Below are 14,989 nucleotides of genomic sequence, written 5' to 3'. Positions count from 1 at the left end.
TAATCCACCTCGAGCCCTTTATCGGACTTTGGGGTTCTGCTTCGGTCAGCTTACTTTATATAAACAACCAAGCCCCCCGCAGTCGGGGGCTCTCTTCCTGTGGACTTCCCCAGACCGAATAATTGCGCACCATGCACGCCAGCAACGGAGTCGTTGAATCGGCTACCCCTCAACAAGATGGCGGTTATAAGCCAATCCTCACCGGAAAACAAGAACATTGTCAGTTTGCGTATACCCTGTTGTCGTCGGGGTTTACTGACCGCAGCAGACCTTAAGCGCGAACTCATCTCCCGCCAGGTTCAAAAAGAAATCTCCGAACTCAACTCCCCAACCGCCCTTCGTCGCTTCGGTGCCCCCTTCAAGTCAGAATTTGGAGAGGTAGCGCCCATCGATTCTGAACTTCCCATCCTTCGATACATCTTCGTTCACCATGTCCGGAATTTTCCATTCCTGGACCAGGCTCGTGAGAAAGAGTTTTGGCAGGACAAGCTGCAAGTGGTGTGTATATCGCGTTTCTGTACCTGCAGACAGAAGTGCGGAGCTGACTATAATTTTGTAGTTCCTGGAATCATTCGCGAATAAAAATGTGTCGTCCTCAGAGGACCGGCTGGAGGAGACAAAGCGAAGAAAGTTGGCACGGAAATGCGAGAAACTCGTTGAGTTGATGATGGTTTCTGGAATACCCACCGCGTCGGGCTATGAAGAGCGTATTCAGTTCTCAGAGATGGAAGTAGTTGACAGAGGTGCCAACGAAAAGGGGCTTCTTGTAAACATGCCGGAAGGGAATGCGATCAATGGCTGGGACATCAATGTTGCCGGCGTACGGGTAACATCCGTACGGCGGACAGTCCGACACCATAAACATGCGGTATGTTGAGCTTGCATCGACTGCCACGTTGAACTAACCATGAACAGGAATTCATCATCCGCGTAAGACGGAACGGTCAGCCAGATTTTTACGTCGCTCGACGTTTTGGCGAGTTTGTCAAGTTGCAGAAGCGGTTGCAGACCGAAGTGCCAGGGAGAGCAGTGCCGCCTCTTCCACGCAAAAATAAATCGTCGACAACTTCGTCCCTTTGGAGTGGTAGCAGTGTGGAAGATGATGAATCATCCCTATCATCCGTCTCTACTCAGGATATGGGACCTCCAGAGGACGCGCGCTTATCTCGCAACAGCCTGGCTCCCTCGGACATTATTCAACGCACGCGATCACGGTCAAGGAGCTCAGTGAGAAAGTCTCCCAGATCATCTGCGGAGGTTCCCAGAGAAGCTGTGCTCTACCGAGAAGAGCAGCGAATTTCGCTGCGCGCTTTCCTTCGTACATTGTTGCAGCATAAACGGATCGCCGATTCGAAGGCACTGGAAGAATTCCTTACTGCAGACCCGTTTGTCCCTGGCCAAGAAGAGACCCGGGACATGGAACAGCGGAAGGAAGTAGACGCGATTAGGATAGAGGAGCAAAAGCGATTCTACGAGATCGCACGCCAACGGGCAGCGGAGCTGGATGTGTATATGGAGAAATTCCGTCGTGACATTGTAGAAAGCAGTGAGTCTTCGATGACACCGAACACGAGATACATTGATGCTAATATCGCATTGTCAGATGGGTTGACGAAGCTCTTTGCCGAGATCCGAGAGAAACCGACCGTCGAAGATCTGAGCCCTCAATATCAGAAGTTCGCCGAATGGCTGCGCATTGAGTACGTGATTCGCTCCTAAAATCCCATGGTCGTTTCTAACTTATTAGGGTTGCTGCTACTTTATACCATCTTTTCTTGGCTGAAGACAATTCGGCAGAGCTCTTTGCACAGGCAAAACGGATTCACTCCCTAGTGCCTTATACGTTGTTGAAAAATGTGATCCGTATCGCCAACCCTGCTGCTGTAATGACAGGGGTCTTGGACCTCTTTCTTGCCCAGCCTTTCGGCTCTCGGTCTCTTCTACAGCGAATATTCTCTATGACGCTGCATGACGGCATCAAGGGATTCCAGCGGTCCATTGATGCCATGGCTGCTAAAGTCGACGATCCTATCGTCTCCCAGAAGCTCAAGGCGTTCACCGAGGCAGATGAATCTGTCAAGAATGAGATTCGCTTCGAGGCTGCTGAGGATGACGTTGACGTTGCCGTGGCTATTCTCCGGTCGGAATACCTCCCATATGAGCTGACGACGGAGCAGATCGGCAAGGTCTTTAACTCATACGTTGCCTGGAACCATGCCGTAGAGCATGTGGATGAGGAGATGCGAGAGGGCGCACAGTGGTTCGCCAATGTGAAGCAGTTGCTCAAGCTATATACACGACAAGGAGATAAAGCGAAAATGCTCAGCATCATCGAAGAGCCGGTAACGCTTCAGCTCTTCCGTGATCTTTTCACCATCTTCTATGAGCCACTTGTCCGAGTATACAAGTCAGCAAATGTCTACAACAGTATCACGGACTTTGCCAAGTTTGCCGACGACGCAATAAGTGTGATCGAGAAATACCAAAGACAGGACATCTCCGCGGACCCCAACCAAACTGTTCAAGCCTTTATTGATCTCTGTGAACGGCACCAGAGCAGTCTCTACAAATTCGTCCATGAGGTACACCTTCATGACAATGGATTGTTCGGGTCCTTGATGGCATGGATTGAGGACATTCTTCACTTTCTCCGCAGTGGACCACCTGGTGGCAAGCTCGACATGAATGCTTTGTTCAGCGGCGCCAAGGATATGGGTCAGATCAATCAGGATCTGGCGCGCGAGGAGATTGACAAGCTCATCAAGTGGCATGAGGACCGCAAAGAGTGGCATCTCAACAAGACCCGCCAAAAGCTGGCCGCTGAAGGGACGGCTAGTTCCCCATTCAAGACCAAGTTCAGATCGAGCGACTTTGGTTTGGACGAGGCGGATCTCGAGCATCTCGCTATCTCAGACGATGATTCTGAGCCTTCTGATGATCTTGAAGCCGAAGACGAGGCAGAAGAATTAGACCCGATTGCCGTTGAACGGAAGCGGCGGTCCCGGCAACAGGACCACTTGCGGCGTACAGCTGGAGAACCCGTCAAACCAGAGGTTCATGAGATCCTCAAGCTATCCGACTCGTTTGGTGTTTTACTCCGCCAGGTGCTGGCGGATTAAGGCCGCCACTCTCGTTCATTACGATACCCACTGCATTTATTCATACCCATCTTGAAGCTGCATAGTTTGTTGTTTCGGTTCTCTTGGTAGAGGATTTGCATTGCATGGCTAGAATAGAATAGGGCGTACATAATCAGGTTGCATCACATTGTTACTTTCATAGACAATCAATGAGAGCTTTTTCTCAGCATTGCAATTGTTTTATCATCCTTAGGACTGGATACTCGCAGGGTTTTAGTGGTGAATCTATCTGGCGATGCTTGGCGCGGATAGCTAGAGACGGATATGGACAGTTTATGCCCATCCATCAGCCAAGATTTCCAAATGAGAATCACATCCCACAGTCAGCTATCATCATATTTTCTTCACTTCATTCATTCTTTCAAAGTAGAAGTTCCGTCGTCCGTTTAAATGAGGTGCATACTGGCTTAGTTTCCGACCGCCCGATAGTTACCATAGCGACGACCTACAACATCATTCATTGTCAGCATTACCACCGTGAGTTCCATTTTTTTTTTGCTCTAGATACACTCTATCTATACGTCAGATCTAGAGGATCGTGTTATCATAAACTCTCTCTGTGAACGATGATATCCCCGCATAAACTCCGTCGTGGCGGGGGAGGGACGGCCTCCCCTCGCACCGCCGTTCCTACGCGGGGTCTTCCCTTGGATAGCGTATGGCGGTGCAACTGTCCTGAGCGGCCACCAGCCGTTAAGCTACAGACAAGGAACCATGGGGTGAACCATGGGCGGTGGTGTATGGCTCTCTTTGTCTTTCGTTTCTTCTGGCGCATTACATACAGGCCTGCGACGTGCTCTTTACCCACCGTTGATCTGGAAGCTAACAGAGTCGTGCTTGGACAGTCTACACCTGCCAGAAAGACCACAAAAACCGATGTAAGTTCTTCCTATGGACTAGCGACGCCGAGGCCCGCGAGAAACTGGCCCTCCTGTCAAACTCCCGCACCGAAGCGCCCGCCTCCGGATCCTCATACCCAAGCCCATCGCCGCAAACGCCCTCATCGAAGAAGGCCTCCGCGCAACAAAGTACGGGCGGCCTCCCAACGCCGCAAACCGGCGGGCGTAATTACGGAGAATCACGATATAATAACACACCGACGAGCTCTAGCGCAAGCGCAAAAGTCCGCATGATGGCCGAAGACACGGATGAGTTCGACTGGAATGAGGGACTGCAGAATGAGATGGACCAGGTGTTCGAGAGCAGCCAGCCTCTGCGACAGCCGGAGTTTGGGCTTCCGTCGCGCAAAACACCGCGCACGGAGAAAACTACCAGTCCGGGGAAGAGAATGAGGGCAATAGACGATGATGCAGAGAGTGATCGGACGGTTACGCCGGGCGGGCCTGCGCGTGGCTTTGGAACAAGTGCCCATGGGACGCCTTTTCTCACACCCACGCCGACGCGGTATAGGAATGCAGGAGCAGGACCAGGGGCTGCGAAGACACCGCTCGCTACGTCGTCGGATATAGCGGCGCAAGTTTCGCGGATACTAGAGGGTCATGGGGTTGACGTCCCGGTTGGAGCAGTAGAGGAGCTGAGAGAGCTCTTCAATCGCCATGAGATGAAGACGAAGGGGATAATCCGGGGCCGGGACATATCGTGGGCTGCATTGAAGGACAAAGATGAGCAGATTGTGAGGTTGAATGAGAGGATTGCGATGCTGGAGTCGCAGCTGGAGCCAGAGCGAGCGGTGAGGTAATTGATTATTTGATAAGTTGATACCCTGATAAGTTAGCGAGTGGTTTTCTGAGTTCTGTTTGCTCTTCTCCACAGAATATGTCTAGTTAGCTGCAGATAGGTTTTGTAGTGGTTTCTGATCACAGATGATGTTTTCGAGGCGCGCCGCCAAATATACGTATAGATAGCGATCACGTGCTTCATGAGATGGCAAAATAAGTTGCTCTGGGCATCAAGAAAAACCCAAGAGCATTTTTGCAGATACCCAAACACGAAGCGCATGAAATAAACGGAACCTCCTCCTAACTATACCCTATCCCACCGACCTTATGATTATTTAATGGCCGCAAGTACAGAAAAAACGAACAACGCGGGCGCCAGTGACCTCCCCGAAATGTATCGACCCCCCATTAACCGCGCAATGCGGGTTCTCGACCGATCATTCTTCAAGACAACCGTACCGCTTTCTGCCGCTACGATATTCAAGAACTCGGATATTGCAAAGGTGCGAACGTCGTTGGAAAAAAGCAAGGATATTCTCAATCTACCCCGCCTGAAGCCGATTGTGGAAATCAAGAGGAATGATATCTTCCAGAAGTGCATGCTACTCAAGGAGGGAATCAAACATGATGGTATACACTGGGGGATCTGTGGGCACGGAAAATGCATGGTTGACGCGCTGTAGATACTGCGACTTGGTCGCCGACGATCAACGAGTTGGTCAACGACGGGATTGTTGGTGTTGAGCCTTACGACCTTGAGCTAGACTATGACTATTGGCTACACTGTGAGTCTGACATGGGCTTACATCATTGGGATGGAAGCTAACTTTGGCAGCCGACATCATTGCCGCGGTTCTACCGGAGGATCTACTTGATGAGGTTCCGCAGGGCTACACACAGGTGGGACACGTCGGTAAGTCAAGCGAGGTAACTCTTTGCATTTTCTAAACCGTACTGACCGGATAGCCCATCTGAACCTTAGGGACCAATACCTTCCATGGAAGCACCTTATTGCACAGGTCCTGATGGACAAGAACCCCACCATTCGTACCGTGATCCGAAAGACCGAAGATGTCGGCTCTCAAAGCGAGTTCCGGACGTTCCCTTACGAGCTCCTGGCCGGTGACTCGGATATGAATGTCATCCAGCATGAGCAAAACTGCGAGTTCCGTTTTGATTTCTCGCGCGTATACTGGAACAGTCGTCTCCACACGGAGCATCAACGGCTTGTTGAGCTTTTCAAGCCAGGAGAGATGGTTTGCGATGTCATGGCTGGCGTTGGGCCATTTGCGGTCCCGGCTGGTAAGAAGAAGATTTTTGTTTTTGCCAATGACCTCAACCCGCACGGGTACGAGGTGATGCAGGACGCCGTGAAGAGGAACAAGGTCTTTAAATTTGTCACCCCGTTTAATCAAGACGGCAGGCAGTTCATCAAGTGGTCCGCGAAAGCACTTTTAAAATGGGACTCGCCAAAGGTGGTCATTCCCCAGAAGATAACACGGTCAAGGGACGTCTCCGGCAATGCTAAAGGAACCAGGCCTCCCGCAGAGGTGTATACCCGTCCAAAGCTGTTTGATCATTATGTGATGAACCTCCCGGGCAATGCCCTCGAGTTCTTGGACGCATTCATCGGTGTTTACGCAGGCCATGAGGAATTGTTTGCGCCACACACCAAGAAACAACTCCCCATGGTCCACGTGTACTGTTTCTCGGGTCACTCGGAGAACGAAGTCGACGACCACATTGATATCTGCAAGCGCATGTCCGAGGTACTGGAGTACCCAGTCTCGGTAGCGGACCGCGTTGGCGGAACTGGAAACCAGGAGCTGGAGCTTTCCATTCACAACGTGAGACTGGTTAGCCCTAACAAGCAGATGTTCTGCGCTAGTTTCCGGCTGCCGAAGGAGGTTGCATTCCGGAAAAAGTGAGGTGCTAGTTTCTGCAACGATGATTAGACTCTTGGCTTTGCATAGCGTGCGGCGCTGGTTCGGCTACTCTTCTCCGGTATATAGTATATTTGCTCGAAAGATTACATACCTCGGTCTATTGATGCCTTAATACCTTGATACCTGGAAATATATGGGATTGGGCGGTGCTCGCTTGACCGCCTTTATCTGCCGTAGAAACGCCGACAGTGCCAGGAGAGTTTTCCCGCCTCCGCACTAGGTTCAACCACAAAGAACTGCTCATTCCCTAGTTCGCGTCCGATAGCCTCTATAATCGCCGCAGCTCTTACGATCAAGCACCTGTCATACCTTACTCCGACACGAAAATTACCATGAGCGGCGTCCAGCTACCCCCGGCCACCCACCGCCAGCGCGCCCTCCCACAGGGCGAGCTCGAAGCCGCCTCAACACTCAAGCTCGGCGCGGACCAAAACACACATACGCTGTCGCTATCAGAAGCCCGTCTTGTTATTGACAAGGTCCTTGAGAACAAGCGGAGAGGGGGGAAGAAGTACGAGGAGCCCGAGTGAGTTGCGCCGGTATACTCTGCAGGCAATAAATCTTGCAAGCAGCTACGTCAGATGGCGAAAGTAACTAATGGTACTCTTTGCGACTGTAGGAACCTTCTGAAAACTCTGGAATACCTTGGTCTCTTTGCGCGCTTCAAGGATGAGGAGAACATCAAGGCCGTCGAGCGGCTGCTGAACTCGCATACGGAGTTGGAGATGTTTGAGAGGTCGCAGCTCGGTACGCCATTACATTGCCCTTCCTTTATCGTCCCGTTTTGAAAATCGATGATCTTCTGCGGTGCGACGTGGCGGGATATAAGCTGATGCGATAACAGGAAGTCTATGCTGCGACAACGCCGAGGAAGCAAAGTCGCTTATCCCCAGTCTGCAGAACAAGATCTCCGATGGCGATTTGCAGGAGCTGCTGGATGAGTTGACGAAGCTGCGAAACTTCACCGAGTAGTTGATCTGGCCTTATCTTTTGTTTTTCTTTTCTTTTCTAAGACTAGCCCGTGGGTGGTCAGCGTAGGACCTGGGCCGTGCATTTGATTCAATATAGTAGCCTGGAGTTAGGAGTTATGCATAGGAATGGGCCGAATACGACCCTGCTGACACTTTGATATTGGATTGTAATTTGGAGACTCGCCGATTGAAGATAGCTAGATATCTTGCCACTTTCTCAGATATACTTGCATGTCTGATATCTGAGACTCGATGATAAGCATCCTTGTGGCCAGGTAATCCTTGCTCGTGAGCTCACATATTGCGATATGAGATGTTGGAGGTCTCAATAAAGAAGAATTTATGCATATTGACAGGGATCGGATCTCCAGTACTTTGGCCAGACTGGTCCGTGCATTGATAGGAGTCCGAGGCTGGGTTTGATATCGATACCGATATCGATAACCTTGATTGCTTTTCCGCATGGAGAGAACTTAAGATCGCTGCCACGCTTGAACCTCTTGCTAACCTTAAGACCCGCCATTGAACTCTGTATTATTATCATCAATATAGCCTAATGTACGGCGTGTTCATATTAATGCATATCTCGCCATTGATAGATTGAGGGATTTGAATCCTATCAGCCCCTGCCTAAGGCATGTAAGGTAGACGATCCTGCGAGAATAAACAACGAGTTGCCCAATTTTTGCATCATCTGAAGTTTCACACATTCTTATCTATACCCCTGGCATGCAGACCACGGACCGTGACTGCGTTTACTGGACGCTCTCTATACTGATATCTACAATGTAACATCCCCATCAACACTGCAAAGATATCGGCCGAGTTGTATAGATAGATTAAAGTCAGCGCCAAGCACGAGAGACTTTTCCGTAAGGAGCTCCATACTCCGAGGAAGACGTCCTCGAGCGGAAAACTGCCTCCCCAGACCCCTCGGTTCCGAGTTTTCCCTATATATATTAGTCATGGAAAAGAACCTCCATCCGCAGTTTAGCCAGGCAGCGTCGCGACAAAGGTCAGCGCCACCGCGGCCGGAGTGGTGCCCAAGGGCTCCGGGCCAGTCGCGTTGCTGCTAAAGCCTAAAAGCTAAGAGAGGCCGGGGCATTGTATTTGTGTGGGGAAAAGCCGCAATCCTGCAGGGCCGATCCCCGTTGCCGGTTTGGCACTAGGCCCGATTCAACACCGCGACAGACGCTCATTGGCCTGCTTGCACTGTTATCGCGCGCTGTCATTGGCTGCGCTTACAATTAGGTAATGGAGTCGCCCAGTCGGGTGGTTCCAGATGAAAATCAGTTCCAGAGTTTCCAGTAAACCAAGAACTGGCTCGGAGTTAAGGACCCCGGTCAGCCATGAAGTCATGCAGCGCGAACAGAGAGCTGCAGAGCTGCACGGAGGACAAATGCTGGAGATAGAGGATGCCAAAGCGAATGATAGCTTGCGGGATCAAAGGCATTGCAGAGCGCATTACTTCAGTGTCTGTATTCTGTAACTGTGGTGGCCGTCCGGGCAAAGCTGTACGTAATACCAAGCCCGTTTCGGCAGCCAGAGCAATTCGGCGACCCAATCAGGCGGAGGCGCCTTATCTCTGGCCTTTGAGGGCGCAGAAGCAGGAACCGCAGGTATGGCCTCCCAGCGCAATTCTGTTACGTGTGGGAAATCAGACTCCCAGGGCCTTATTCACCTTCTATTCTCGTGCCCGGATGGACGGGCTGGTTATATCATATCAGAGTGTCCGTTCAGGTGAAATGGTTATCTGCTTTTTGGAGCATCCTGCCATCTTTTGTACTACTTACAACTCAAACTCTCGAGTAGCTCGCTCCGGCTGTGGTAGAGGTATAGCCTATGTTATTTGATATCAAGAGCCTCCGATTGCGCTCATAGATCTCGAATGCCACCATTACGTCGTTGATTATTATTATCATTATCATTCTCCTCACTACTACTCGCCTGCTGCCGATAAGCTTCTCCGCCAGACCTGCTGTGCCTTGATCTGCCAGACATCTCGCGAGTCGCGACTGTACACAGTGTACGGCGTATCTATCTGGCCAGGGTATCACGCATTATTGGCTGGCGAGAGCCCTGTCTGTCGAGGCCTTCGATCTCATCTATCTCCCCGGTCTGTTCGTCAACACAGACCAACATCTCCAACAAACCCAAACCAACCCCATAGCCCCCCCTTCTGGGGGTTTGCCGTTTGCCTGGCGGGTTCCCGCGCCCTTGACTGTTGTTTACGTGACGGAATCTCGTCGGGTCCCAGCCCGTCCTGTTCCTATCAGTATCAGTCTTCCTCTCCCTGTTCCCTCCCTCTCTATCTATCTGCCCTGCTCTCTCTATCGCGCTGCCCTGAATGGCTGCTGTTATCACTCTCCAGTCGTCCTCGACGGCTGGTCTCCAGCAGGCCTCTCCATCTGACCGTCACCTGCTCCGGCCCCTGCTGCAGAATAACCACCAGCACCCGCCGCAACAGCAGCAGCCGCTACAACCTCACTTGTCCCCCTCGCCCGCCCCCATTGGCACTCTTCCTCGTCTCTCTGCACAGGCCCGGGATGGACCGAGCTGTGACGCCTGCCTGCGCCGGAAGAGTCGGTGTGCTATGAACGAAATGGTCAACAAGTGTTACTCGTGCGACTTTCATCGCCAGGACTGCACCTTCACCCTATCATCATCCGTCTCTTCCACCACCTCCATCAGCCGTCCCAGTACGGCAGAGGTACCGCAGTCGAAAAAGCGTAAACTGGACGACATAATCAACAAAAGTGATGCAGACTCCCCTAAAAGGTAAAAGGCCGTTATCTCATTTGCTTTTCCAGAGCCGATCTCGGAATCTGCTTTATCAGATAGAGCTGGGGCGCTAATCTTGCTATCCCCGCCAGGCTATCGTCCGTGTCTAAAGCTGACAGTGCTCATGCTCGCTCGCCCTTGAGCGAACTCCCGCGCCTCAACACCATCTCCTACTGGCATCAGACCACCCAGCACATCGGCCTTACCACCGAACTGGAACCTGCCCTGCTGGCCTATCTCCCAGTAGACCAGAACGACGAGAGCTTTGTAGCTGCCTCCCGGGTCCGGAAGCTTGGCGACGACGGCACTTTTATGCGCGTCGTCAACACCATGGCCCATGCGGACTCTCCGCAGTCCGCCACCCTGGATTCCATCGAGAGCCTGGTTGCCCCCTATGGATCCACCTTGGTAGAGAAGTTCTTCGAGTGCATCCACCCGACCTTCCCTATTCTCATGGAAGATGTCTTCCGTCAGTCATACCGGACTCGCAATGGCATCTCTCCGCTCTTACTATCTGCTGTCTACGTTTTGGCTCTCAAGTTTGTCGACATCGGGCCGGCCTCACAGTCTGCTAGGCGACCCGATGGCGCTCGTCTGGAAGCCATTGCGTTGAAGCTCTTGACCGAGTCTCTGCCCTATGCGTCAATGTCGACAATCCAGGCCGGGCTTTTACTCATGCAAAAGTCAACGATAGCCACCGCTCCTTTGAACGCACAGTTGGTCACCGCTGGATTCGAGCTCGGCCTTCACCAAGATTGTTCCGACTGGCGAATGGAAACCTGGGAGAAGGGTCTAAGGAAGCGGCTCGCCTGGGCCATCTACATGCAAGACAAATGGTCCGCCATGGTGCACGGACGCCCATCACATGTCGTCTCCTCCAATTGGACGGTGCAAGATCTCGTCGAAGACGACTTCACCGATGCATTCGCCTCGACCGCATCCCAGCCAGACGACGCCCCCGTGGGCCATGGCCCCCTCTTCTTCTGCCACCTCGTGGCCCTCACCACAATCCTCTCCGACATCCTAGACCGCTTCTACACCCTCCAATCAATACAGGAATTCAAAGCCGCCGGCAACAGCCGCACCCGCCTCATCCTCGAGCGCGCCAAACCCGCCCAGATCCGTCTGAAGGACTGGTTCGCGCGGCTCCCCGCAGCCCTCAAGCTCGATTCCGCAACCGACCTTTTCGAAACCATCACCGAGGAAAACGCCCGCAACGGCGCCCTGCACCTCTCCTACTTCGCCACCGAAATCACCCTCCACCGCTGCATCGTGCGCTCACTCTCCCCCGATGCAACGGACGCCTACCTCTCGCACATCTGCCGCTCCGCAGCCAAGACCCGCCTAATCTCCGCCATGGACTTTGTTAATCGGCTTCGTCCACCGCATCTGCGCTCCTTCTGGCCTGCTGCGTCGAGAACGCACTTCGCCCTCATCGGGTCGTTTGGCATCCTCCTCCGTGTGACAGCCCCAACGAAAGAAGAAGCCGAGTTCTACCGCCTCCGCCTCTGCGAGTACCGCTGGACATTGAGCGTCAGCAAAAAGGACGCCGAGTTTCTCGAGTTCGCGCTCGAGTCTCTCGACAATGCAACGGATCTGGACCACCATGTCCCGTCGAAACCAGGAATCGACGAGCTGATGACGAGCTCGTCGAAGCCGTTCACGGTATCGCGATCAGGCGCAGCTCATGAAGAGGCCATGCTTGATCTCGGTGGCACGGGCGGCACGTCCTCCGTTATTTCGGGCCTTGCGTCGCCGGCTACGTCGGTTAGCGAGGAGAGTGTGCATGACCTTACCATAGCGCCGATGTAGCATCTTGACCTGACCTCTTGACCTGATCTCTCTACCTTACCTCTACACCTTTACCTTACCGCTCACGCCTAATGACCCTTCCTCCTCCTTTCTCCTTCCTTCACTTCACCCCATCTCAGCCCAACTTTACGATTTCATCCCAAAAAGTTCCGGCTTACATCGAATTCTCGAATTCTTGATTGCTTGATACCTCTGTTACGATCTGGACGATACGATTCCCATCGCCTGCTTACGAATGTCTCCTACTTCCCCGGATGGAAGGAACGGACAGATGAATGCTTTTGCTTTTTGCTCATTTGAACTTGACATGTACATATTTCTATTTTCTTGACGATGGATTATACTATAGATTGCGACTGCATGCACGGAGCGGACGGATGGAATGGGCGGATGCAATGGATTTGGCATAGATTGATATTTATACTATAGCATGTATACACTTTGTTTCGTTTCATGATTTATACTTTAAATCAAGTAATATATCGCTTCTTCATCAAAACGTGCTGCGCATCGGTTGAATTAAAAAAAGAAGAGCAAGACCTGATATAAACCTAGCAAGCCATGAAGGGTATAGGGAGCTAAACGATTGACGCTATATAGCATATGATACGAAAAAAACAGGAAAGTACTATGCATCTAAGTTCAAATCTACGCTGTAGACCCATTCGACCCGTTCTGGGAATGGTCGGGGATGCAGCAACGCACGTCATGGAGCCACTCGGAGGCAAGGATCTTCGCTGCGCTAGGACGCTTCGCGGGGTCGATGCTCAGCATCGCGTATATGACTTCACGTCTTCGTTCCTGTGAGAGCACGGTTAGCATCAGCACAAATAGCTAATTAAAGGCTTGGCGTACATGAGACAAATCCTGGATAAAAGCGCTCTTCTTCCCGAGTTCGCGCTCTTCAGCGAACGTTCTATAGACCTTGTCTGCCTCCGTCGCTTCTTTCCATGGATTCCGTCCTGTTCGCATCGCGATGTAGACGATCGCTGCGGCCCAGATGTCTAGGGCTCCAGAGATGAACTCAGGCGTTCCGTCCAGGTACTGTTCCGGCGCAAGGTACGGCGCCGATTCTGAGTCATGACGTTCAGTCCCAGTCGAGACCTGAAGGTGACCAACGCCGTCCTCATCTAGTCGGAAGCGTTGGGCGTTCCCGAAGTCCGAGATTTTTAGGCACCCTCTGTGTGTTAGGAGGAGGTTTTCGGGCTTCAGGTCCTGATGGACAACGCCGCTTTCGTGGAGGTAGGTAACGCCGCGGATCAGCTGCTTGAAGAGACAGTCTGCTTCCTCCATGGGCAAGCGTTGAGATGCAGTGATTAGCGAATGGAGGTCGCCGCCGGCGCAGTACTCCATGCAAGCGGCTAGGTTTCCACCGCCGATGGGGAGGAGTTCGAAAGTTGTGATGACATTTTGGTGGGAGAGTTCAGAGACGATAGTGAACTCCGCAGCCACTCGGGCTTTGTAGTCGTCCCTGCTTTGCCCAGGACTGCAGCGGATGACTTTGAGGGCGTAGTAGCGGTCAAGAGGCGGACAGTACTGGACTTTATGTGACTGCAGGATAACTGCGTGATCGCTCAGTCCGGTGATTTGAAGAATCTCTCCGTACTTTCGGGTGATGGCCGCCATCTTGTCTTTCTCGAGGGGCTGGTCTTGCTTTGTCAAGTTCTTATTCGCCCATTGTTCCCAGTCTTCGCGCGGGGGGATGGACGCGACTGAACTTGAACGACTGCTTTTTCCTCCGCCGACGTACTCGCTCAAGCTTTCCCACGCCCAACTTCCGCGTCTGGACTGCGAAAAGTGTTGATGGGTCGGGTGATGGGCGATATCTTTCATGGTGAAGTTGAGGCTTCCTGTGGAGAACTTGCGCCCTGTGTCGATACTCGACCCATATCCATTTCTGGGAAGGTTGGATTCGTCGCCATTTATTAGATTGTTGTTTATTGGAGGTCGGCTGGTCTCCTGAACAGAGTGCTTGAGAAAACGCTGCAGAAACGGCTGAAAGTCAGGCATGTTGATGCTCTAAAGTCAACGGGTATGAGATTAGCAGAGAATGTCAGAACTCAAATGCGTGAGGCTGAGCAGCCTTTTTATACAGTGGGCTGAGTGGATGCGGGGAACAGGCCGCCGGGCAGTCAGTGGCGCTGAATATTCGCTCATCCTGGTGGTAGCAGTATCAAGTGATGCTGTGACATAGCAGGGGAAGCAAGTAGCAAGTAGCAAGTGGCGGAGTCTTGGTAGATGTCATGGCCAAGACTGGGTTTTTGTTCAACCACCATGGCACAGACGCCGTATGCCGCACTCATTGGTCGGCATCAACCTTTGTGCGAAAATCGGCCCTCTTCTCCAGGCTACAGCGTAAACCGGCTTCTCTCTGCTCGGAGCGTCTATCTCATGCATCATTAGGCCAAGTGCCAACCCGTGAAGCTTGGTCACGAGGAGTGCCCTTGGCCTACTTGAGATGAGCTTGCCTCATGCAAGCAGTAACCAACAGCACCAGCGGGAAGGCTCTCTGCTTTTTAGCATTGCCGCTGTCGCTCGACTCTATTTGCGAGAGGCTTTTTGCGTAGCACAAGATCTGAAAATGTCCATGCGATCGTAAAAACGTCTACTGTATCACCGCGGTAGTAAAAAGAATTGGTCTGGGGGTGATGAAGAAGCCG

General features: G+C 52.2%; 3 protein-coding genes across 3 annotated transcripts; 2 read left to right on the top strand and 1 right to left on the bottom strand.

Moving 5' to 3' along the window:
- Positions 1-131: 131 nt before the first annotated feature.
- Positions 132-7,737, top strand: BDW74DRAFT_170238 (uncharacterized protein; the record flags this gene model as incomplete). The annotated part of the gene is made up of 14 exons (XM_073727136.1): positions 132-219; positions 269-498; positions 560-868; positions 916-1,546; positions 1,604-1,700; positions 1,748-3,104; positions 3,970-4,835; positions 5,199-5,449; positions 5,503-5,604; positions 5,655-5,732; positions 5,786-6,743; positions 7,103-7,291; positions 7,385-7,512; positions 7,610-7,737. The coding sequence occupies 14 exons, from the start codon at positions 132-134 to the stop codon at positions 7,735-7,737; spliced, it is 5,412 nt and encodes a 1,803-aa protein (XP_073580024.1).
- A 1,754-nt stretch (positions 7,738-9,491) lies between these two features.
- BDW74DRAFT_160175 (putative C6 transcription factor (OTam)) lies at positions 9,492-12,747 on the top strand. The gene is made up of 2 exons (XM_073725572.1): positions 9,492-10,514; positions 10,610-12,747. Exons 1-2 carry the CDS (start codon positions 10,084-10,086, stop codon positions 12,327-12,329), a joined length of 2,151 nt encoding a protein of 716 aa, XP_073580023.1. The 5' UTR covers positions 9,492-10,083; the 3' UTR covers positions 12,330-12,747.
- Positions 12,748-12,857: 110 nt separating this feature from the next.
- BDW74DRAFT_84754 (uncharacterized protein) lies at positions 12,858-14,809 on the bottom strand. The gene is made up of 2 exons (XM_073733880.1): positions 13,185-14,809; positions 12,858-13,130 (listed from the first exon to the last, which is right to left on the bottom strand). The coding sequence occupies exons 1-2, from the start codon at positions 14,337-14,339 to the stop codon at positions 12,978-12,980; spliced, it is 1,308 nt and encodes a 435-aa protein (XP_073580022.1). The 5' UTR covers positions 14,340-14,809; the 3' UTR covers positions 12,858-12,977.
- Between the last annotated feature and the right edge of the window lie 180 nt (positions 14,810-14,989).

This window comes from Aspergillus multicolor (assembly GCF_047715735.1).
Source record: "Aspergillus multicolor strain CBS 133.54 unplaced genomic scaffold BDW74scaffold_31, whole genome shotgun sequence".
Classification (NCBI taxonomy): domain Eukaryota; kingdom Fungi; phylum Ascomycota; class Eurotiomycetes; order Eurotiales; family Aspergillaceae; genus Aspergillus; species Aspergillus multicolor.
Note: the sequence above shows the minus strand (reverse complement) of the source record. Positions and strands in the feature narration are given on the sequence as shown.